Genomic DNA, 27,533 nt, shown 5'->3' with positions numbered 1-27,533 from the left:
ACCCATGGAGGTCTGGATTTGGAGTCACACTCAAAATTACAGTGGAAAACCACACTACAGGCTGATCCAACTTTGATGTAATGTCCTTAAAACAAGTCAAAATGAGGCTCAGTAGTGTGTGTGGCCTCCACGTGCCTGTATGACCTCCCTACAACGCCTGGGCATGCTCCTGATGAGGTTGCGGATGGTCTCCTGAGGGATCTCCTCCCAGACCTGGACTAAAGCATCCGCCAACTCCTGGACAGTCTGTGGTGCAACGTGGCGTTGGTGGATGGAGCGAGACATGATGTCCCAGATGTGCTCAATTGGATTCAGGTCTGGGGAACGGGTGGGCCAGTCCATAGCATCAATGCCTTCCTCTTGCAGGAACTGCTGACACACTCCAGCCACATGAGGTCTAGCATTGTCTTGCATTAGGAGGAACCCAGGGCCAACCGTACCAGCATATGGTCTCACAAGGGGTCTGAGGATCTCATCTCGGTACCTAATGGCAGTTAGGCTACCTCTGGCGAGCACATGGAGGGCTGTGCGGCCCCCCAAAGAAATGCCACCCCACACCATGACTGACCCACCGCCAAACCGGTCATGCTGGAGGATGTTGCAGGCAGCAGAACGTTCTCCACGGCGTCTCCAGACTCTGTCACGTCTGTCACATGTGCTCAGTGTGAACCTGCTTTCATCTGTGAAGAGCACAGGGTGCCAGTGGCGAATTTGCCAATCTTGGTGTTCTCTGGCAAATGCCAAACGTCCTGCACGGTGTTGGGCTGTAAGCACAACCCCCACCTGTGGACGTCGGGCCCTCATACCACCCTCATGGAGTCTGTTTCTGACCGTTTGAGCAGACACATGCACATTTGTGGCCTGCTGGAGGTCATTTTGCAGGGCTCTGGCAGTGCTCCTCCTGCTCCTCCTTGCACAAAGGCGGAGGTAGCGGTCCTGCTGCTGGGTTGTTGCCCTCCTACGGCCTCCTCCACGTCTCCTGATGTACTGGCCTGTCTCCTGGTAGCGCCTCCATGCTCTGGACACTACGCTGACAGACACAGCAAACCTTCTTGCCACAGCTCGCATTGATGTGCCATCCTGGATGAGCTGCACTACCTGAGCCACTTGTGTGGGTTGTAGACTCCGTCTCATGCTACCACTAGAGTGAAAGCACAGCCAGCATTCAAAAGTGACCAAAACATCAGCCAGGAAGCATAGGAACTGAGAAGTGCTCTGTGGTCTCCACCTGCAGTAGCACTCCTTTATTGGGGGTGTCTTGCTTATTGCCTATAATTTCCACCTGTTGTCTATTCCATTTGCACAACAGCATGTGAAATTTATTGTCAATCAGTGTTGCTTCCTAAGTGGACAGTTTGATTTCACAGAAGTGTGATTGACTTGGAGTTACATTGTGTTGTTTAAGTGTTCCCTTTATTTTTTTGAGCAGTATACTTTGTTGGCATTTACGTATGTCCCCATTACCATTAAAACATAATCAAAACCTATTTATTTTACTTACTTGCTGCCGGGCGCACCGATTTGTATCAAGAACTGCAACGCTGAGGGGTTTTTCATGCTCAACAGTTTCTCATGTGTCTCAAGAATGGTCCACAACCCAAAGGACATCCAGCCCACTTGACACAACTGTGGGAATCATAGAAGTCAACGTGGGCCAGCATCTCTGTGGAACGCTTTCTACACCTTGAAGAGTCAATGCCTTGACGAGTTGAGGCTGTTTTGAGGGCAAAAAGGGGGGACACAATATTAGGAGGGTGTTCTTAATGTTTTGTACGCTCAGTGTATGTTTTTTGCTTTATGTAATACCATATATTTTAATGCTTTATGTGATGTATGTAATCGATTGATATATAATTTGGATATATTTTGAAATGTAGTTACATGGTGATTCATTTTGTTTTTCAGAATCTCCAAGCAAACTCAGTCTCTCCAGAGATCAGTCTCTCCAGTACCCAGTCATCTGTCCATGAAGAGTGACTTCTCTATGGATCATCCCATTTATTTTAGTGATGGATCAAAGACCGTTGGAAGCAGGTAAGTTACTGGTCAGAATTGATGATATTACTATTGAAGAGGAGAAACTTCAAGATCTGAAACCAGATGCATTTTGTGTATCTGAGTATGTACTGTACAGCAGTGGTCACCAACCTTTTCTAAGTCTAGATCACTTTCACAGTAAAAAAAAAATGGCTGAGATTTACTGCTCAGATTGTTTTTTTTTACATTAACCTCACACAAACAGTTTTGTAGGAATGAGGTTTGGGCAGTAGGCCTAATACATTATCCCAGCATTAGGCTATATGATTGGACTGCCAATGTTGTTATTAATCAGACCATACTATATTTCAAAACTCTAGCTTTGATACCAAAATAGATCAGTTGGTTTAATACAGCAGCTCTTTGCTGTATTCATTGACAGTCTCCCTGTGGTCATGGTTTTAAAAGATATTAAATCTTACATAAGCTAGTAGCCTATTAAACTTGGCTGTGGCCAGAGTCATGGAAGCTCTGTAGCCACAGTGATTTGAGCTATCTACGCAGTAGGTGCACTCGATTTAGTCACAGATTTGTGGAGCAATTCTGTGGAGCAAGAATTGAAATAAATAGCTTTTTATTCTACTGGACTGATGGTATCTGCATCTGAAGGTCAACGAGGTCAAATCACGACGTCAGTGAACTTCAGGTCGAAAAGTTGGAGCTCTAGAAATATGCCTGAGTTTCCGACTTGGATTTCCGAGTTGGATGACATTTCAAAATGATTGTTCCCAACCACCTCTCACGGTCCCTGCTCTCTCCCTTCTTTCCTCCGGTGAGACTGACCAGAGAGGGGGGACACCGTCTTCCACTTGATGTTGAAACTCGAGTCGCACCGCATCTGCCTCATGCACAAATTCATGTTGTTCCTATGACCAGAGAAAGCGAAAAATTCCTAAATATTAAAATCGACACGACGAGCTGCTAATAATAATAAACCGCAAGGCAATCGATACTTGGCTACTCTTTCATTGGCGATGCAGCCCGAGCAGAAGTATGGAGAAGTGCGCATTGTAAAATAGTTTTATGTAAACAGTGACCGTGCTGAAAATAAACTTAAACATGAACTCTCATAAAAACAGCAGCTCTTTGCTGTATTCGTTGACAGTCTCTCTGTGGTCATGGTTTTAAAATATATTAAATCTTACGTAAGCCTATTAAACTTGGCTGTGGCCAGAGTCATGGAAGCTCTGTAGCCACAGTGATTTGAGCTATCTACGCAGTAGGTGCACTCGATTTAGTCACAGATTTGCCAGTCCTCCGGGAAGGCAGAGTTTGTCTCATGGGAACACGTTGCTTACCCGGTGCGCAGGACGTTTGAATCAAGTGCACCTACCGGCAACAACTCAACACGATTTTAAAAAAGGAGCGCAAGCCTTTATAGTTGGTTGGCTTTTCTACAGAAATATTTGGTGATCGACTAGGAATGCCTTGAAGATTGACCGGTTGGAGAACCACTGCTGTAAAGCATCTGCTTATAATTTGTTGTTTATGTCAATTATTTAAAGACACTGAGTGTACAAAACATTATGAACATCTGCTTTTTCCACGACATAATTGACAAGGTGAATCCAGGTGAAAGCAATGATCCCTTATTGATGTCACTTGTTAAATCCACTTCAGTCAGTGTAGATGAAGGGGAGTAGACATGTTTATTAGGGATGCAGCGATATGACATTTTTGGCCGATAACCATATCCAATATTTTCCTTGTCAAACAACCCGATATCTGATATTTTCCTTGCCAAACAACCTGATACCGATTTCCAGTATTTTCCTTGCCAAACAAACCGATATCTGACATTTTCCTTTTCAAACAACCCGATACCGATATCCGATATTTTCCTTGCCAACAACCCGATATCCAATATTTTCCTTGCCAAACAACCCGATATCCAGTATTTTCCTTGCCAAAGAACCTGATATCCAGTATTTTCCTTACCAGACAACTCGATACCGATATCCAGTATTTCCCTTGCCAAACAACCCGATATCCAGTATTTTCCTTGTCAAACAACCCGAAACCGATATCCAGTATTTTCCGTGCCAAACAACCCGATATCCAGTATTTTCCTTGCCAAACGACCTGATATCCAGTTTTTTCCTTGTCATACAACCCAATAGCCAATATTTTTAATGCCAAACAACCCCATATTCAGTATTTTCCTTGCCAAACAACCCGATATCTGATATTTTCTTTGCCAAACAACCTGATTCCGATATCCAGTATTTTCCTTGCCAAATATCCCGATATCTGACATTTTCCTTGTGAAACAACCCGATACCGATATCCAGTATTTTCCTTGCCAAATATCCCGATATCTGACATTTTCCTTGCGAAACAACCCGATACCGATATCCAGTATTTTCCTTGCCAAACAACCTGATATCCGATATTTTCCTTGTCAAACAACATCTGATATTTTCCATGCTAAACAACCCAATACTGATATCCGAAATGTTCTTTGCCAAACAACCCGATATCTGATATTTTCCTTGCCAAACAACCCGATACCGATATCCAGTATTTTCCTTGCCAAACAACCCGATATCTGATATTTTCCTTGCCTAACAACCCGATACCGATATCCAGTATTTTCCTTGCCAAACAACCCGATATCCAGTATTTTCCTTGCCAAACAACCCGATATTTGACATTTTCCTTGTCAAACAACCCGATATTTGACATTTTCCTTGCCAAACAACCCGATATTTGACATTTTCCTTGTCAAACAACCCGATACCGATATCCAATATTTTCCTTTCCAAACAACCCGATATCCAATATTTTCCTTGCCAAACAACCCGATATCCAGTATTTTCCTTGCCAAACACCCCGATATCCAATATTTCCCCTGCCAAACAACCCGATACAGATATCCAGTATTTTGTTGTGTATGTCAATTATTTGAAGACACTGAGTGTACAAAACATTATGAACATCTGCTATTTCCATGACATAATTGACAAGGTGAATCCAGGTGAAAGCAATGATCCCATATTGATGTCACTTGTTAAATCCACTTCAGTCAGTGTAGATGAAGGGGAGTAGACATGTTTATTAGGGATGCACCGATATGACATTTTTTGGCCAATACCCATATCCGATTTTTTCCTTGTCAAACAACCCGATAGCCAATATTTTCCTTGCCAAACAACCCGTTATCTGATATTTTCGTTACCAAACAACCCGATACCGATATCCAGTATTTTCCTTACCAAACAACCCGATACCGATATTCAGTATTTTATTTGCCAAACAACCCGATATCCTTTATTTTCGTTACCAAACAACTCCATACCGATATTCAATATTTTCCTTGCCAAACAACCCGATATCCAGTATTTTATTTGCCAAACAACCCGATATCTGAAATTTTCCTTGTCAAACAACCCGATACCGATATCCGGTATTTTCCTTGCCAAACAACCTGATATCTGATATTTTCCTTGCCAAACAACCCGATACCAATATCCAGTATTTTCCTTGCCAAACAACCCGATTTCCAGTATTTTCCTTACCAAACAACCCGATACCGATATCCAATATTTTCCTTGCCAAACAACCCGATATCCAGTATTTTATTTGCCAAACAACCCGATATCTGAAATTTTCCTTGTCAAACAACCCGATACCGATATCCGGTATTTTCCTTGCCAAACAACCTGATATCTGATATTTTCCTTGCCAAACAACCCGATACCAATATCCAGTATTTTCCTTGCCAAACAACCCGATTTCCAGTATTTTCCTTACCAAACAACCCGATACCGATATCCAATATTTTCCTTGCCAAACAACATCCGATATTTTCCATGCTAAACAACCCGATACCGATATCCGAAATTTTCTTTGCCAAACAACCCGATATCTGATATTTTCCTTGTCAAACAACCCGATACCGATATCCAGTATTTTCCTTCCCAAACAACCTGATATCTGATATTTTCCTTGCCAAACAACCCGATATCCAGTATTTTCCTTACCAAACAACCCGATACCGTTAGCCGATATTTTCCTTGCCAAACATCCCGATATCCAGTATTTTCCTTGCCAAACACCCCGATATCCAATATTTCCCTTGCCAAACAACCCCATACCGATATCCAGTATTTTCCTTACCAAACAACCCGATACCGATATTCAGTATTTTATTTGACAAACAACCCGATATCCTTTATTTTCGTTACCAAACAACTCCATACCGATATTCAATATTTTCCTTGCCAAACAACCCGATATCCAGTATTTTATTTGCCAAACAACCCGATAGCTGACATTTTCCTTGTCAAACAACCCGATACCGATATCCGGTATTTTCCTTGCCAAACAACCCGATTTCCAGTATTTTCCTTACCAAACAACCCGATATCCGATATTTTCCTTGCCAAACAACCCGATATCCAATATTTTCCTTGCCAAACAACATCCGATATTTTCCATGCTAAACAACCCGATACCGATATCCGAAATTTTCTTTGCCAAACAACCCGATATCTGATATTTTCCTTGTCAAACAACCCGATACCGATATCCAGTATTTTCCTTCCCAAACAACCTGATATCTGATATTTTCCTTGCCAAACAACCCGATATCCAGTATTTTCCTTACCAAACAACCCGATACCGTTAGCCGATATTTTCCTTGCCAAACATCCCGATATCCAGTATTTTCCTTGCCAAACAACCTGATATCTGACATTTTCCTTGTCAAACAACCTGATACCCAGTATTTTCCTTGCCAAACACCCCGATATCCAATATTTCCCTTGCCAAACAACCCCATACCGATATCCAGTATTTTCCTTGCCAAACAACCTGATATCTGACATTTTCCTTGTCAAACAACCTGATATCCAGTATTTTCCTTGCCAAACAACCCGATACCAATAACCGATATTAAAAATTTTAGCAGCCTTCTAAGCATTCTAGTACAGTTAAATAGTTTAAACACACACACACACACTGAACAAAAATGTACACTGCTCAAAAAAATAAAGGGAACACTTAAACAACACATCCTAGATCTGAATGAAAGAAATAATCTTATTAAATACTTTTTTCTTTACATAGTTGAATGTGCTGACAACAAAATCACACAAAAAGAATCAATGGAAATCCAATGTATCAACCCATGGAGGTCTGGATTTGGAGTCACACTCAAAATTACAGTGGAAAACCACACTACAGGCTGATCCAACTTTGATGTAATGTCCTTAAAACAAGTCAAAATGAGGCTCAGTAGTGTGTGTGGCCTCCACGTGCCTGTATGACCTCCCTACAACGCCTGGGCATGCTCCTGATGAGGTTGCGGATGGTCTCCTGAGGGATCTCCTCCCAGACCTGGACTAAAGCATCCGCCAACTCCTGGACAGTCTGTGGTGCAACGTGGCGTTGGTGGATGGAGCGAGACATGATGTCCCAGATGTGCTCAATTGGATTCAGGTCTGGGGAACGGGTGGGCCAGTCCATAGCATCAATGCCTTCCTCTTGCAGAAACTGCTGACACACTCCAGCCACATGAGGTCTAGCATTGTCTTGCATTAGGAGGAACCCAGGGCCAACCGTACCAGCATATGGTCTCACAAGGGGTCTGAGGATCTCATCTCGGTACCTAATGGCAGTTAGGCTACCTCTGGCGAGCACATGGAGGGCTGTGCGGCCCCCCAAAGAAATGCCACCCCACACCATGACTGACCCACCGCCAAACCGGTCATGCTGGAGGATGTTGCAGGCAGCAGAACGTTCTCCACGGCGTCTCCAGACTCTGTCACGTCTGTCACATGTGCTCAGTGTGAACCTGCTTTCATCTGTGAAGAGCACAGGGTGCCAGTGGCGAATTTGCCAATCTTGGTGTTCTCTGGCAAATGCCAAACGTCCTGCACGGTGTTGGGCTGTAAGCACAACCCCCACCTGTGGACGTCGGGCCCTCATACCACCCTCATGGAGTCTGTTTCTGACCGTTTGAGCAGACACATGCACATTTGTGGCCTGCTGGAGGTCATTTTGCAGGGCTCTGGCAGTGCTCCTCCTGCTCCTCCTTGCACAAAGGCGGAGGTAGCGGTCCTGCTGCTGGGTTGTTGCCCTCCTACGGCCTCCTCCACGTCTCCTGATGTACTGGCCTGTCTCCTGGTAGCGCCTCCATGCTCTGGACACTACGCTGCCAGACACAGCAAACCTTCTTGCCACAGCTCGCATTGATGTGCCATCCTGGATGAGCTGCACTACCTGAGCCACTTGTGTGGGTTGTAGACTCCGTCTCATGCTACCACTAGAGTGAAAGCACAGCCAGCATTCAAAAGTGCCCAAAACATCAGCCAGGAAGCATAGGAACTGAGAAGTGTTCTGTGGTCTCCACCTGCAGTACCACTCCTTTATTGGGGGTGTCTTGCTTATTGCCTATAATTTCCACCTGTTGTCTATTCCATTTGCACAACAGCATGTGAAATTTATTGTCAATCAGTGTTGCTTCCTAAGTGGACAGTTTGATTTCACAGAAGTGTGATTGACTTGGAGTTACATTGTGTTGTTTAAGTGTTCCCTTTATTTTTTTGAGCAGTATACTTTGTTGGCATTTACGTATGTCCCCATTACCATTAAAACATAATCAAAACCTATTTATTTTACTTACTTGCTGCCGGGCGCACCGATTTGTATCAAGAACTGCAACGCTGAGGGTTTTTTCATGCTCAACAGTTTCTCATGTGTCTCAAGAATGGTCCACCACCCAAAGGACATCCAGCCAACTTGACACAACTGTGGGAATCATAGGAGTCAACGTGGGCCAGCATCTCTGTGGAACGCTTTCTACACCTTGAAGAGTCAATGCCTTGACGAGTTGAGGCTGTTTTGAGGGCAAAAAGGGGGGGACACAATATTAGGAGGGTGTTCTTAATGTTTTGTACGCTCAGTGTATGTTTTTTGCTTTATGTAATACCATATATTTTAATGCTTTATGTGATGTATGTAATCGATTGATATATAATTTGGATATATTTTGAAATGTAGTTACATGGTGATTCATTTTGTTTTTCAGAATCTCCAAGCAAACTCAGTCTCTCCAGAGATCAGTCTCTCCAGTACCCAGTCATCTGTCCATGAAGAGTGACTTCTCTATGGATCATCCCATTTATTTTAGTGATGGATCAAAGACCGTTGGAAGCAGGTAAGTTACTGGTCAGAATTGATGATATTACTATTGAAGAGGAGAAACTTCAAGATCTGAAACCAGATGCATTTTGTGTATCTGAGTATGTACTGTACAGCAGTGGTCACCAACCTTTTCTAAGTCTAGATCACTTTCACAGTAAAAAAAAATGGCTGAGATTTACTGCTCAGATTGTTTTTTTTACATTAACCTCACACAAACAGTTTTGTAGGAATGAGGTTTGGGCAGTAGGCCTAATACATTATCCCAGCATTAGGCTATATGATTGGACTGTCAATGTTGTTATTAATCAGACCATACTATATTTCAAAACTCTAGCTTTGATACCAAAATAGATCAGTTGGTTTAATACAGCAGCTCTTTGCTGTATTCATTGACAGTCTCTCTGTGGTCATGGTTTTAAAAGATATTAAATCTTACATAAGCTAGTAGCCTATTAAACTTGGCTGTGGCCAGAGTCATGGAAGCTCTGTAGCCACAGTGATTTGAGCTATCTACGCAGTAGGTGCACTCGATTTAGTCACAGATTTGTGGAGCAATTCTGTGGAGCAAGAATTGAAATAAATAGCTTTTTTATTCTACTGGACTGATGGTATCTGCATCTGAAGGTCAACGAGGTCAAATCACGACGTCAGTGAACTTCAGGTCGAAAAGTTGGAGCTCTAGAAATATGCCTGAGTTTCCGACTTGGATTTCCGAGTTGGATGACATTTCAAAATGATTGTTCCCAACCACCTCTCACGGTCCCTGCTCTCTCCCTTCTTTCCTCCGGTGAGACTGACCAGAGAGGGGGGACACCGTCTTCCACTTGATGTTGAAACTCGAGTCGCACCGCATCTGCCTCATGCACAAATTCATGTTGTTCCTATGACCAGAGAAAGCGAAAAATTCCTAAATATTAAAATCGACACGACGAGCTGCTAATAATAATAAACCGCAAGGCAATCGATACTTGGCTACTCTTTCATTGGCGATGCAGCCCGAGCAGAAGTATGGAGAAGTGCGCATTGTAAAATAGTTTTATGTAAACAGTGACCGTGCTGAAAATAAACTTAAACATGAACTCTCATAAAAACAGCAGCTCTTTGCTGTATTCGTTGACAGTCTCTCTGTGGTCATGGTTTTAAAATATATTAAATCTTACGTAAGCCTATTAAACTTGGCTGTGGCCAGAGTCATGGAAGCTCTGTAGCCACAGTGATTTGAGCTATCTACGCAGTAGGTGCACTCGATTTAGTCACAGATTTGCCAGTCCTCCGGGAAGGCAGAGTTTGTCTCATGGGAACACGTTGCTTACCCGGTGCGCAGGACGTTTGAATCAAGTGCACCTACAGGCAACAACTCAACACGATTTTAAAAAAGGAGCGCAAGCCTTTATAGTTGGTTGGCTTTTCTACAGAAATATTTGGTGATCGACTAGGAATGCCTTGAAGATTGACCGGTTGGAGAACCACTGCTGTAAAGCATCTGCTTATAATTTGTTGTTTATGTCAATTATTTGAAGACACTGAGTGTACAAAACATTATGAACATCTGCTTTTTCCACGACATAATTGACAAGGTGAATCCAGGTGAAAGCAATGATCCCTTATTGATGTCACTTGTTAAATCCACTTCAGTCAGTGTAGATGAAGGGGAGTAGACATGTTTATTAGGGATGCACCGATATGACATTTTTGGCCGATAACCATATCCAATATTTTCCTTGTCAAACAACCCGATATCTGATATTTTCCTTGCCAAACAACCTGATACCGATTTCCAGTATTTTCCTTGCCAAACAACCCGATATCCAGTATTTTCCTTGCCAAACAACCCGATATCTGACATTTTCCTTGTCAAACAACCCGATACCGATATCCGATATTTTCCTTGCCAACAACCCGATATCCTATCGTTTCCTTGCCAAACAACCCGATATCCAGTATTTTCCTTGCCAAAGAACCTGATATCCAGTATTTTCCTTACCAGACAACTCGATACCGATATCCAGTATTTCCCTTGCCAAACAACCCGATTTCCAGTATTTTCCTTACCAAACAACCCGATACCGATATCCGCTATTTTCCTTGCCAAACAACCCGATATCCAATATGTTCCTTGCCAAACAACATCCGATATTTTCCATGCTAAACAACCCGATACCGATATCCGAAATTTTCTTTGCCAAACAACCCGATATCTGATATTTTCCTTGTCAAACAACCCGATACCGATATCCAGTATTTTCCTTCCCAAACAACCTGATATCTGATATTTTCCTTGCCAAACAACCCGATACCAATATACAGTATTTTCCTTACCAAACAATCCGATATCCAGTATTTTCCTTACCAAACAACCCGATACCGATATTTTCCTTGCCAAACAACCCGATATCCAATATTTTCCTTGCCAAACAACCCGATACCCATATCCTATATTGTCCTTGCCAAACAACACCCGATATCCAATATTTTCCTTGCCAAACAACCCGATATCCGATATTTTCCTTGCCAAACAACATCCAATATTTTCCATGCTAAACAACCCGATAAAGATATCTGAAATTTTCTTTGCCAAACAACCCGATATCCGATATTTTCCTTGCCAAACAACCCGATATCCGATATTTTCCATGCCAAACAACCCGATACCGATATCCGAAATGTTCTTTGCCAAACAACCCGATATCTGATATTTTCCTTGCCAAACAACCCGATACCGATATCCAGTATTTTCCTTGCCAAACAACCCGATATCTGATCATTTCCTTGCCTAACAACCCGATACCGATATCCAGTATTTTCCTTGCCAAACAACCCGATATCCATTATTTTCCTTACAAAACAACCCAATACCGATATTCGATATTTTCCTTGCCAATCAACCCGATATCCAATATTTTCCTTGCCAAACAACCAAATATCCAGTATTTTCCTTGCCAAACAAGCCGATATCCGATATTTTCCATGCCAAACAACCCGATACCGATATCCGAAATGTTCTTTGCCCAACAACCCGATATCCAGTATTTTACTTGGCAAACAACCCGATATCTGATATTTTCTTTGCCAAACAACCTGATACCGATATCCAGTATTTTCCTTGCCAAACAACCCGATATCTGACATTTTCCTTGTCAAACTTCCCGATTCCGATATCCAGTATTTTCCTTGCCAAACAACCTGATATCTGATATTTTCCTTGCCAAAGAACCTGATATCCAGTATTTTCCTTACCAGACAACTCGATACCGATATCCAGTATTTCCCTTGCCAAACAACCCGATTTCCAGTATTTTCCTTACCAAACAACCCGATACCGATATCCGCTATTTTCCTTGCCAAACAACCCGATATCCAATATGTTCCTTGCCAAACAACATCCGATATTTTCCATGCTAAACAACCCGATACCGATATCCGAAATTTTCTTTGCCAAACAACCCGATATCTGATATTTTCCTTGTCAAACAACCCGATACCGATATCCAGTATTTTCCTTCCCAAACAACCTGATATCTGATATTTTCCTTGCCAAACAACCCGATACCAATATACAGTATTTTCCTTACCAAACAATCCGATATCCAGTATTTTCCTTACCAAACAACCCGATACCGATATTTTCCTTGCCAAACAACCCGATATCCAATATTTTCCTTGCCAAACAACCCGATACCCATATCCTATATTGTCCTTGCCAAACAACACCCGATATCCAATATTTTCCTTGCCAAACAACCCGATATCCGATATTTTCCTTGCCAAACAACATCCAATATTTTCCATGCTAAACAACCCGATAAAGATATCTGAAATTTTCTTTGCCAAACAACCCGATATCCGATATTTTCCTTGCCAAACAACCCGATATCCGATATTTTCCATGCCAAACAACCCGATACCGATATCCGAAATGTTCTTTGCCAAACAACCCGATATCTGATATTTTCCTTGCCAAACAACCCGATACCGATATCCAGTATTTTCCTTGCCAAACAACCCGATATCTGATCATTTCCTTGCCTAACAACCCGATACCGATATCCAGTATTTTCCTTGCCAAACAACCCGATATCCATTATTTTCCTTACAAAACAACCCAATACCGATATTCGATATTTTCCTTGCCAATCAACCCGATATCCAATATTTTCCTTGCCAAACAACCAAATATCCAGTATTTTCCTTGCCAAACAAGCCGATATCCGATATTTTCCATGCCAAACAACCCGATACCGATATCCGAAATGTTCTTTGCCCAACAACCCGATATCCAGTATTTTACTTGGCAAACAACCCGATATCTGATATTTTCTTTGCCAAACAACCTGATACCGATATCCAGTATTTTCCTTGCCAAACAACCCGATATCTGACATTTTCCTTGTCAAACTTCCCGATTCCGATATCCAGTATTTTCCTTGCCAAACAACCTGATATCTGATATTTTCCTTGCCAAACAACCCGATACCAATATCCAGTATTTTCCTTGCCAAACAACCCGATATCCAGTGTTTTCCTTGCCAAACATCCCGATATCCAATATTTTCCTTGCCAAACAACCCGATATCCAGTATTTTCCTTACCAAACAACCCAATACCGATAGCCGATATTTTCCTTGCCAAACAACCCGATATCCAATATTTTCCTTGCCAAACATCCCGATATCCAGTATTTTCCTTGCCAAACAACCCGATATACAGTATTTTACTTGCCAAACAACCCGATATCTGATATTTTCCATGCCAAACACCCCGATACCAATATCAGAAATGTTCATTGCCAAACAACCCGATATCTGATATTTTCCTTGCCAAACAACCCGATACCGATATCCAGTTTTTTCCTTGCCAAACAACCCCATATCTGATATTTTCCTTGTCTAACAACCCGATACCGATATCCAGTATTTTCCTTGCCAAACAACCCGATATCCATTATTTTCCTTACCAAACAACCCAATACGGATATTCAATATTTTCCTTGCCAAACAACCCGATATCCAATATTTTCCTTGCCAATCAACCAGATATCCAGTATTTTCCTTGCCAAACAACCCGATATCCAGTATTTTACTTGGCAAACAACCCGATATCTGATATTTTCTTTGCCAAACAACCTAATACCGATATCCAGTATTTTCCTTGCCAAACAACCCGATATCTGACATTTTCCTTGTCAAACTTCCCGATACCGATATCCAGTATTTTCCTTGCCAAACAACCTGATATCTGATATTTTTTCTTGCCAAACATCCCGATATCCAATATTTTCCTTGCCAAACAACCCGATATCCAGTATTTTCCTTACCAAACAACCCGATACCGATAGCCGATATTTTCCTTGCCAAACAACCCGATATCCAATATTTTCCTTGCCAAACATCCCGATATCCAGTATTTTCCTTGCCAAACAACCTGATATCTGACATTTTCCTTGTCAAACAACCTGATACCCAGTATTTTCCTTGCCAAACACCCCGATATCCAATATTTCCCTTGCCAAACAACCCCATACCGATATCCAGTATTTTCCTTGCCAAACAACCCGATACCAATAACCGATATTAAAAATTTTAGCAGCCTTCTAAGCATTCTAGTACAGTTAAATAGTTTAAACACACACACACACACTGAACAAAAATGTACACTGCTCAAAAAAATAAAGGGAACACTTAAACAACACATCCTAGATCTGAATGAAAGAAATAATCTTATTAAATACTTTTTTCTTTACATAGTTGAATGTGCTGACAACAAAATCACACAAAAAGAATCAATGGAAATCCAATGTATCAACCCATGGAGGTCTGGATTTGGAGTCACACTCAAAATTACAGTGGAAAACCACACTACAGGCTGATCCAACTTTGATGTAATGTCCTTAAAACAAGTCAAAATGAGGCTCAGTAGTGTGTGTGGCCTCCACGTGCCTGTATGACCTCCCTACAACGCCTGGGCATGCTCCTGATGAGGTTGCGGATGGTCTCCTGAGGGATCTCCTCCCAGACCTGGACTAAAGCATCCGCCAACTCCTGGACAGTCTGTGGTGCAACGTGGCGTTGGTGGATGGAGCGAGACATGATGTCCCAGATGTGCTCAATTGGATTCAGGTCTGGGGAACGGGTGGGCCAGTCCATAGCATCAATGCCTTCCTCTTGCAGGAACTGCTGACACACTCCAGCCACATGAGGTCTAGCATTGTCTTGCATTAGGAGGAACCCAGGGCCAACCGTACCAGCATATGGTCTCACAAGGGGTCTGAGGATCTCATCTCGGTACCTAATGGCAGTTAGGCTACCTCTGGCGAGCACATGGAGGGCTGTGCGGCCCCCCAAAGAAATGCCACCCCACACCATGACTGACCCACCGCCAAACCGGTCATGCTGGAGGATGTTGCAGGCAGCAGAACGTTCTCCACGGCGTCTCCAGACTCTGTCACGTCTGTCACATGTGCTCAGTGTGAACCTGCTTTCATCTGTGAAGAGCACAGGGTGCCAGTGGCGAATTTGCCAATCTTGGTGTTCTCTGGCAAATGCCAAACGTCCTGCACGGTGTTGGGCTGTAAGCACAACCCCCACCTGTGGACGTCGGGCCCTCATACCACCCTCATGGAGTCTGTTTCTGACCGTTTGAGCAGACACATGCACATTTGTGGCCTGCTGGAGGTCATTTTGCAGGGCTCTGGCAGTGCTCCTCCTGCTCCTCCTTGCACAAAGGCGGAGGTAGCGGTCCTGCTGCTGGGTTGTTGCCCTCCTACGGCCTCCTCCACGTCTCCTGATGTACTGGCCTGTCTCCTGGTAGCGCCTCCATGCTCTGGACACTACGCTGACAGACACAGCAAACCTTCTTGCCACAGCTCGCATTGATGTGCCATCCTGGATGAGCTGCACTACCTGAGCCACTTGTGTGGGTTGTAGACTCCGTCTCATGCTACCACTAGAGTGAAAGCACAGCCAGCATTCAAAAGTGACCAAAACATCAGCCAGGAAGCATAGGAACTGAGAAGTGCTCTGTGGTCTCCACCTGCAGTACCACTCCTTTATTGGGGGTGTCTTGCTTATTGCCTATAATTTCCACCTGTTGTCTATTCCATTTGCACAACAGCATGTGAAATTTATTGTCAATCAGTGTTGCTTCCTAAGTGGACAGTTTGATTTCACAGAAGTGTGATTGACTTGGAGTTACATTGTGTTGTTTAAGTGTTCCCTTTATTTTTTGAGCAGTATACTTTGTTGGCATTTACGTATGTCCCCATTACCATTAAAACATAATCAAAACCTATTTATTTTACTTACTTGCTGCCGGGCGCACCGATTTGTATCAAGAACTGCAACGCTGAGGGTTTTTTCATGCTCAACAGTTTCTCATGTGTCTCAAGAATGGTCCACCACCCAAAGGACATCCAGCCAACTTGACACAACTGTGGGAATCATAGGAGTCAACGTGGGCCAGCATCTCTGTGGAACGCTTTCTACACCTTGAAGAGTCAATGCCTTGACGAGTTGAGGCTGTTTTGAGGGCAAAAAGGGGGGGACACAATATTAGGAGGGTGTTCTTAATGTTTTGTACGCTCAGTGTATGTTTTTTGCTTTATGTAATACCATATATTTTAATGCTTTATGTGATGTATGTAATCGATTGATATATAATTTGGATATATTTTGAAATGTAGTTACATGGTGATTCATTTTGTTTTTCAGAATCTCCAAGCAAACTCAGTCTCTCCAGAGATCAGTCTCTCCAGTACCCAGTCATCTGTCCATGAAGAGTGACTTCTCTATGGATCATCCCATTTATTTTAGTGATGGATCAAAGACCGTTGGAAGCAGGTAAGTTACTGGTCAGAATTGATGATATTACTATTGAAGAGGAGAAACTTCAAGATCTGAAACCAGATGCATTTTGTGTATCTGAGTATGTACTGTACAGCAGTGGTCACCAACCTTTTCTAAGTCTAGATCACTTTCACAGTAAAAAAAAATGGCTGAGATTTACTGCTCAGATTGTTTTTTTTTACATTAACCTCACACAAACAGTTTTGTAGGAATGAGGTTTGGGCAGTAGGCCTAATACATTATCCCAGCATTAGGCTATATGATTGGACTGCCAATGTTGTTATTAATCAGACCATACTATATTTCAAAACTCTAGCTTTGATACCAAAATAGATCAGTTGGTTTAATACAGCAGCTCTTTGCTGTATTCATTGACAGTCTCTCTGTGGTCATGGTTTTAAAAGATATTAAATCTTACATAAGCTAGTAGCCTATTAAACTTGGCTGTGGCCAGAGTCATGGAAGCTCTGTAGCCACAGTGATTTGAGCTATCTACGCAGTAGGTGCACTCGATTTAGTCACAGATTTGTGGAGCAATTCTGTGGAGCAAGAATTGAAATAAATAGCTTTTTATTCTACTGGACTGATGGTATCTGCATCTGAAGGTCAACGAGGTCAAATCACGACGTCAGTGAACTTCAGGTCGAAAAGTTGGAGCTCTAGAAATATGCCTGAGTTTCCGACTTGGATTTCCGAGTTGGATGACATTTCAAAATGATTGTTCCCAACCACCTCTCACGGTCCCTGCTCTCTCCCTTCTTTCCTCCGGTGAGACTGACCAGAGAGGGGGACACCGTCTTCCACTTGATGTTGAAACTCGAGTCGCACCGCATCTGCCTCATGCACAAATTCATGTTGTTCCTATGACCAGAGAAAGCGAAAAATTCCTAAATATTAAAATCGACACGACGAGCTGCTAATAATAATAAACCGCAAGGCAATCGATACTTGGCTACTCTTTCATTGGCGATGCAGCCCGAGCAGAAGTATGGAGAAGTGCGCATTGTAAAATAGTTTTATGTAAACAGTGACCGTGCTGAAAATAAACTTAAACATGAACTCTCATAAAAAACAGCAGCTCTTTGCTGTATTCGTTGACAGTCTCTCTGTGGTCATGGTTTTAAAATATATTAAATCTTACGTAAGCCTATTAAACTTGGCTGTGGCCAGAGTCATGGAAGCTCTGTAGCCACAGTGATTTGAGCTATCTACGCAGTAGGTGCACTCGATTTAGTCACAGATTTGCCAGTCCTCCGGGAAGGCAGAGTTTGTCTCATGGGAACACGTTGCTTACCCGGTGCGCGGGACGTTTGAATCAAGTGCACCTACAGGCAACAACTCAACACGATTTTAAAAAGGAGCGCAAGCCTTTATAGTTGGTTGGCTTTTCTACAGAAATATTTGGTGATCGACTAGGAATGCCTTGAAGATTGACCGGTTGGAGAACCACTGCTGTAAAGCATCTGCTTATAATTTGTTGTTTATGTCAATTATTTGAAGACACTGAGTGTACAAAACATTATGAACATCTGCTTTTTCCACGACATAATTGACAAGGTGAATCCAGGTGAAAGCAATTATCCCTTATTGATGTCACTTGTTAAATCCACTTCAGTCAGTGTAGATGAAGGGGAGTAGACATGTTTATTAGGGATGCACCGATATGACATTTTTGGCCGATAACCATATCCAATATTTTCCTTGTCAAACAACCCGATATCTGATATTTTCCTTGCCAAACAACCTGATACCGATTTCCAGTATTTTCCTTGCCAAACAACCCGATATCCAGTATTTTCCTTGCCAAACAACCCGATATCTGACATTTTCCTTGTCAAACAACCCGATACCGATATCCGATATTTTCCTTGCCAACAACCCGATATCCTATCATTTCCTTGCCAAACAACCCGATATCCAGTATTTTCCTTGCCAAAGAACCTGATATCCAGTATTTTCCTTACCAGACAACTCGATACCGATATCCAGTATTTCCCTTGCCAAACAACCCGATATCCAGTATTTTCCTTGTCAAACAACCCGAAACCGATATCCAGTATTTTCCGTGCCAAACAACCCGATATCCAGTATTTTCCTTGCCAAACGACCTGATATCCAGTTTTTTCCTTGTCAAACAACCCAATAGCCAATATTTTCCTTGCCAAACAACCCGATATTCAGTATTTTCCTTGCCAAACAACCCGATATCTGATATTTTCTTTGCCAAACAACCTGATTCCGATATTCAGTATTTTCCTTGCCAAATATCCCGATATCTGACATTTTCCTTGTGAAACAACCCGATACCGATATCCAGTATTTTCCTTGCCAAACAACCTGATATCCGATATTTTCCTTGCCAAACAACATCTGATATTTTCCATGCTAAACAACCCGATACCGATATCCGAAATGTTCTTTGCCAAACAACCCGATATCTGATATTTTCCTTGCCAAACAACCCGATACCGATATCCAGTATTTTCCTTGCCAAACAACCCGATATCTGATATTTTCCTTGCCTAACAACCCGATACCGATATCCAGTATTTTCCTTGCCAAACAACCCGATATCCAGTATTTTCCTTACCAAACAACCCGATATTTGACATTTTCCTTGTCAAACAACCCGATATTTGACATTTTCCTTGTCAAACAACCCGATACCGATATCCAATATTTTCCTTTCCAAACAACCCGATATCCAATATTTTCCTTGCCAAATAACCCGATATCCAATATTTTCCTTGCCAAATAACCCGATATCCAGTATTTTCCTTGCCAAACACCCCGATATCCAATATTTCCCCTGCCAAACAACCCGATACAGATATCCAGTATTTTGTTGTGTATGTCAATTATTTGAAGACACTGAGTGTACAAAACATTATGAACATCTGCTATTTCCATGACATAATTGACAAGGTGAATCCAGGTGAAAGCAATGATCCCATATTGATGTCACTTGTTAAATCCACTTCAGTCAGTGTAGATGAAGGGGAGTAGACATGTTTATTAGGGATGCACCGATATGACATTTTTGGCCAATACCCATATCCGATTTTTTCCTTGTCAAACAACCCAATAGCCAATATTTTCCTTGCCAAACAACCCGTTATCTGATATTTTCATTACCGAACAACCCGATACCGATATCCAGTATTTTCCTTACCAAACAACCCGATACCGATATTCAGTATTTTATTTGACAAACAACCCGATATCCTTTATTTTCGTTACCAAACAACTCCATACCGATATTCAATATTTTCCTTGCCAAACAACCCGATATCCAGTATTTTATTTGCCAAACAACCCGATAGCTGACATTTTCCTTGTCAAACAACCCGATACCGATATCCGGTATTTTCCTTGCCAAACAACCCGATTTCCAGTATTTTCCTTACCAAACAACCCGATACCGATATCCGATATTTTCCTTGCCAAACAACCCGATATCCGATATTTTCCTTGCCAAACAACATCCGATATTTTCCATGCTAAACAACCCGATACCGATATCCAAAATTTTCTTTGCCAAACAACCCGATATCTGATATTTTCCTTGTCAAACAACCCGATACCGATATCCAGTATTTTCCTTCCCAAACAACCTGATATCTGATATTTTCCTTGCCAAACAACCCGATACCAATATCCAGTATTTTCCTTACCAAACAATCCGATATCCAGTATTTTCCTTACCAAACAACCCGATACCGATATCCGATATTTTCCTTGCCAAACAACCCGATATCCAATATTTTCCTTGCCAAACAACCCGATACCCATATCCTATATTGTCCTTGCCAAACAACACCCGATATCCAATATTTTCCTTGCCAAACAACCCGATATCCTATATTTTCCTTGCCAAACAACATCCAATATTTTCCATGCTAAACAACCCGATAAAGATATCTGAAATTTTCTTTGCCAAACAACCCGATATCCGATATTTTCCTTGCCAAACAACCCGATATCCGATATTTTCCATGCCAAACAACCCGATACCGATATCCGAAATGTTCTTTGCCAAACAACCCGATATCTGATATTTTCCTTGCCAAACAACCCGATACCGATATCCAGTATTTTCCTTGCCAAACAACCCGATATCTGATCATTTCCTTGCCTAACAACCCGATACCGATATCCAGTATTTTCCTTGCCAAACAACCCGATATCCATTATTTTCCTTACAAAACAACCCAATACCGATATTCGATATTTTCCTTGCAAATCAACCCGATATCCAATATTTTCCTTGCCAAACAACCAGATATCCAGTATTTTCCTTGCCAAACAAGCCGATATCCGATATTTTCCATGCCAAACAACCCGATACCGATATCCGAAATGTTCTTTGCCCAACAACCCGATATCCAGTATTTTACTTGGCAAACAACCCGATATCTGATATTTTCTTTGCCAAACAACCTGATACCGATATCCGATATTTTCCTTGCCAAACATCCCGATATCCAATATTTTCCTTGCCAAACAACCCGATATCCAGTATTTCCTTACCAAACAACCCGATACCGATAGCCGATATTTTCCTTGCCAAACAACCCGATATCTGATATTTTCCATGCCAATCACCCCGATACCAATATCCGAAATGTTCTTTGCCAAACAACCCGATATCTGATATTTTCCTTGCCAAACAACCCGATACCGATATCCAGTTTTTCCCTTGCCAAACAACCCCATATCTGATATTTTCCTTGTCTAACAACCCGATACCGATATCCAGTATTTTCCTTGCCAAACAACCCGATACGGATTTTCGATATTTTCCTTGCCAAACAACCCGATATCCAATATTTTCCTTGCCAATCAACCAGATATCCAGTATTTTCCTCGCCAAACAACCCGATATCCAGTATTTTAACTGGCAAACAACCCGATATCTGATATTTTCTTTGCCAAACAACCTGATACCGATATCCAGTATTTTCCTTGCCAAACAACCCGATATCTGACATTTTCCTTGTCAAACTTCCCGATACCGATATCCAGTATTTTCCTTGCCAAACAACCTGATATCTGATATTTTTCTTCCCAAACATCCCGATATCCAATATTTTCCTTGCCAAACAACCCGATATCCAGTATTTTCCTTACCAAACAACCCGATACCGATAGCCGATATTTTCCTTGCCAAACAACCCGATATCCAATATTTTCCTTGCCAAACATCCCGATATCCAGTATTTTCCTTGCCAAACAACCCGATATACAGTATTTTACTTGCCAAACAACCCGATATCTGATATTTTCCATGCCAAACACCCCGATACCGATATCCGAAATTTTCTTTGCCAAACATCCCGATATCAGATATTTTCCTTGCCAAACAACCCGATATCTGATATTTTCTTTGCCAAACAACCCGATACCCAGTATTTTCCTTGCCAAACAACCCGATACCCAGTATTTTCCTTGCCAAACAACCCCATACCGATATCCAGTATTTTCCTTGCCAAACAACCTGATATCTGATATTTTTCTTGCCAAACATCCCGATATCCAATATTTTCCTTGCCAAACAACCCGATATCCAGTATTTTCCTTACCAAACAACCCGATACCGATAGCCGATATTTTCCTTGCCAAACAACCCGATATCCAATATTTTCCTTGCCAAACATCCCGATATCCAGTATTTTCCTTGCCAAACAACCTGATATCTGACATTTTCCTTGTCAAACAACCTGATATCCAATATTTCCCTTGCCAAACAACCCCATACCGATATCCGAAATGTTCTTTGCCCAACAACCCGATATCCAGTATTTTACTTGGCAAACAACCCGATATCTGATATTTTCTTTGCCAAACAACCTAATACCGATATCCAGTATTTTCCTTGCCAAACAACCCGATATCTGACATTTTCCTTGTCAAACTTCCCGATACCGATATCCAGTATTTTCCTTGCCAAACAACCTGATATCTGATATTTTCCTTGCCAAACAACCCGATACCGATATCCAGTATTTTCCTTGCCAAACAACCCAATATCCAGTATTTTCCTTACCAAACAACCTGATACCGATATCCGATATTTTCCTTGCCAAACATCCCGATATCCAATATTTTCCTTGCCAAACAACCCGATATCCAGTATTTTCCTTACCAAACAACCCGATACCGATAGCCGATATTTTCCTTGCCAAACAACCCGATATCCAATATTTTCCTTGCCAATCATCCCGATATCCAGTATTTTCCTTGCCAAACAACCCGATATACAGTATTTTACTTGCCAAACAACCCGATATCTGATATTTTCCATGCCAAACACCCCGATACCAATATCCGAAAATGTTCTTTGCCAAACAACCCGATATCTGATATTTTCCTTTGCCAAACAACCCGATACCGATATCCAGTTTTTTCCTTGCCAAACAACCCCATATCTGATATTTTCCTTGTCTAACAACCCGATACCGATATCCAGTATTTTCCTTGCCAAACAACCCGATATCCAGTATTTTCCTTGCCAAACAACCCGATATCTGACATTTTCCTTGTCAAACTTCCCGATACCGATATCCAGTATTTTCCTTGCCAAACAACCTGATATCTGAAATTTTTCTTGCCAAACATCCCGATATCCAATATTTTCCTTGCCAAACAACCCGATATCCAGTATTTTCCTTACCAAACAACCCGATACCGATAGCCGATATTTTCCTTGCCAAACAACCCGATATCCAATATTTTCCTTGCAAACATCCCGATATCCAGTATTTTCCATGCCAAACAACCCGATATACAGTATTTTACTTGCCAAACAACCCGATATCTGATATTTTCCATGCCAAACACCCCGATACCGATATCCGAAATTTTCTTTGCCAAACATCCCGATATCAGATATTTTCCTTGCCAAACATCCCGATATCTGATATTTTCTTTGCCAAACAACCCGATATCCAATATTTTCCTTGCCAAACAACCCCATACCGATATCCAGTATTTTCCTTGCCAAACAACCTGATATCTGACATTTTCCTTGTCAAACAACCTGATACCCAGTATTTTCCTTGCCAAACACCCCGATATCCAATATTTCCCTTGCCAAACAACCCCATACCGATATCCAGTATTTTCCTTGCCAAACAACCCGATACCAATAACCGATATTAAAAATTTTAGCAGCCTTCTAAGCATTCTAGTACAGTTAAATAGTTTAAACACACACACACACACTGAACAAAAATGTACACTGCTCAAAAAAATAAAGGGAACACTTAAACAACACATCCTAGATCTGAATGAAAGAAATAATCTTATTAAATACTTTTTTCTTTACATAGTTGAATGTGCTGACAACAAAATCACACAAAAAGAATCAATGGAAATCCAATGTATCAACCCATGGAGGTCTGGATTTGGAGTCACACTCAAAATTACAGTGGAAAACCACACTACAGGCTGATCCAACTTTGATGTAATGTCCTTAAAACAAGTCAAAATGAGGCTCAGTAGTGTGTGTGGCCTCCACGTGCCTGTATGACCTCCCTACAACGCCTGGGCATGCTCCTGATGAGGTTGCGGATGGTCTCCTGAGGGATCTCCTCCCAGACCTGGACTAAAGCATCCGCCAACTCCTGGACAGTCTGTGGTGCAACGTGGCGTTGGTGGATGGAGCGAGACATGATGTCCCAGATGTGCTCAATTGGATTCAGGTCTGGGGAACGGGTGGGCCAGTCCATAGCATCAATGCCTTCCTCTTGCAGGAACTGCTGACACACTCCAGCCACATGAGGTCTAGCATTGTCTTGCATTAGGAGGAACCCAGGGCCAACCGTACCAGCATATGGTCTCACAAGGGGTCTGAGGATCTCATCTCGGTACCTAATGGCAGTTAGGCTACCTCTGGCGAGCACATGGAGGGCTGTGCGGCCCCCAAAGAAATGCCACCCCACACCATGACTGACCCACCGCCAAACCGGTCATGCTGGAGGATGTTGCAGGCAGCAGAACGTTCTCCACGGCGTCTCCAGACTCTGTCACGTCTGTCACATGTGCTCAGTGTGAACCTGCTTTCATCTGTGAAGAGCACAGGGTGCCAGTGGCGAATTTGCCAATCTTGGTGTTCTCTGGCAAATGCCAAACGTCCTGCACGGTGTTGGGCTGTAAGCACAACCCCCACCTGTGGACGTCGGGCCCTCATACCACCCTCATGGAGTCTGTTTCTGACCGTTTGAGCAGACACATGCACATTTGTGGCCTGCTGGAGGTCATTTTGCAGGGCTCTGGCAGTGCTCCTCCTGCTCCTCCTTGCACAAAGGCGGAGGTAGCGGTCCTGCTGCTGGGTTGTTGCCCTCCTACGGCCTCCTCCACGTCTCCTGATGTACTGGCCTGTCTCCTGGTAGCGCCTCCATGCTCTGGACACTACGCTGCCAGACACAGCAAACCTTCTTGCCACAGCTCGCATTGATGTGCCATCCTGGATGAGCTGCACTACCTGAGCCACTTGTGTGGGTTGTAGACTCCGTCTCATGCTACCACTAGAGTGAAAGCACAGCCAGCATTCAAAAGTGCCCAAAACATCAGCCAGGAAGCATAGGAACTGAGAAGTGTTCTGTGGTCTCCACCTGCAGTACCACTCCTTTATTGGGGGTGTCTTGCTTATTGCCTATAATTTCCACCTGTTGTCTATTCCATTTGCACAACAATATGTGAAATTTATTGTCAATCAGTGTTGCTTCCTAAGTGGACAGTTTGATTTCACAGAAGTGTGATTGACTTGGAGTTACATTGTGTTGTTTAAGTGTTCCCTTTATTTTTTTGAGCAGTATACTTTGTTGGCATTTACGTATGTCCCCATTACCATTAAAACATAATCAAAACCTATTTATTTTACTTACTTGCTGCCGGGCGCACCGATTTGTATCAAGAACTGCAACGCTGAGGGGTTTTTCATGCTCAACAGTTTCTCATGTGTCTCAAGAATGGTCCACCACCCAAAGGACATCCAGCCAACTTGACACAACTGTGGGAATCATAGGAGTCAACGTGGGCCAGCATCTCTGTGGAACGCTTTCTACACCTTGAAGAGTCAATGCCTTGACGAGTTGAGGCTGTTTTGAGGGCAAAAAGGGGGGGGGACACAATATTAGGAGGGTGTTCTTAATGTTTTGTACGCTCAGTGTATGTTTTTTGCTTTATGTAATACCATATATTTTAATGCTTTATGTGATGTATGTAATCGATTGATATATAATTTGGATATATTTTGAAATGTAGTTACATGGTGATTCATTTTGTTTTTCAGAATCTCCAAGCAAACTCAGTCTCTCCAGAGATCAGTCTCTCCAGTACCCAGTCATCTGTCCATGAAGAGTGACTTCTCTATGGATCATCCCATTTATTTTAGTGATGGATCAAAGACCGTTGGAAGCAGGTAAGTTACTGGTCAGAATTGATGATATTACTATTGAAGAGGAGAAACTTCAAGATCTGAAACCAGATGCATTTTGTGTATCTGAGTATGTACTTTACAGCAGTGGTCACCAACCTTTTCTAAGTCTAGATCACTTTCACAGTAAAAAAAAAATGGCTGAGATTTACTGCTCAGATTGTTTTTTTTACATTAACCTCACACAAACAGTTTTGTAGGAATGAGGTTTGGGCAGTAGGCCTAATACATTATCCCAGCATTAGGCTATATGATTGGACTGCCAATGTTGTTATTAATCAGACCATACTATATTTCAAAACTCTAGCTTTGATACCAAAATAGATCAGTTGGTTTAATACAGCAGCTCTTTGCTGTATTCATTGACAGTCTCTCTGTGGTCATGGTTTTAAAAGATATTAAATCTTACATAAGCTAGTAGCCTATTAAACTTGGCTGTGGCCAGAGTCATGGAAGCTCTGTAGCCACAGTGATTTGAGCTATCTACGCAGTAGGTGCACTCGATTTAGTCACAGATTTGTGGAGCAATTCTGTGGAGCAAGAATTGAAATAAATAGCTTTTTATTCTACTGGACTGATGGTATCTGCATCTGAAGGTCAACGAGGTCAAATCACGACGTCAGTGAACTTCAGGTCGAAAAGTTGGAGCTCTAGAAATATGCCTGAGTTTCCGAGTTGGATTTCCGAGTTGGATGACATTTCAAAATGATTGTTCCCAACCACCTCTCACGGTCCCTGCTCTCTCCCTCCTTTCCTCCGGTGAGACTGACCAGAGAGGGGGGACACCGTCTTCCACCTGATGTTGAAACTGGAGTCGCACCGCATCTGCCTCATGCACAAATTCATGTTGTTCCTATGACCAGAGAAAGCGAAAAATTCCTAAATATTAAAATCGACACGACGAGCTGCTAATAATAATAAACCGCAAGGCAATCGATACTTGGCTACTCTTTCATTGGCGATGCAGCCCGAGCAGAAGTATGGAGAAGTGCGCATTGTAAAATAGTTTTATGTAAACAGTGACCGTGCTGAAAATAAACTTAAACATGAACTCTCATAAAAACAGC

General features: G+C 42.2%; 1 protein-coding gene across 1 annotated transcript in view; it reads left to right on the top strand.

The window, feature by feature from the left end:
- LOC106600264 (NLR family CARD domain-containing protein 3) overlaps positions 1–27,533 on the top strand; it is a 69,830-nt gene that overhangs the window by 31,714 nt on the left and 10,583 nt on the right. The window contains exons 7-10 of the mRNA XM_045719555.1: positions 1,906–2,034; positions 9,071–9,199; positions 16,893–17,021; positions 26,323–26,451. Coding sequence (XP_045575511.1) covers positions 1,906–2,034; positions 9,071–9,199; positions 16,893–17,021; positions 26,323–26,451 — 516 coding nt within the window. The remainder of the gene's footprint in view (positions 1–1,905; positions 2,035–9,070; positions 9,200–16,892; positions 17,022–26,322; positions 26,452–27,533) is intronic.

Source organism: Salmo salar, chromosome ssa06 (genome assembly GCF_905237065.1).
Source record: "Salmo salar chromosome ssa06, Ssal_v3.1, whole genome shotgun sequence".
Lineage (NCBI taxonomy): Eukaryota > Metazoa > Chordata > Actinopteri > Salmoniformes > Salmonidae > Salmo > Salmo salar.
Note: the sequence above shows the minus strand (reverse complement) of the source record. Positions and strands in the feature narration are given on the sequence as shown.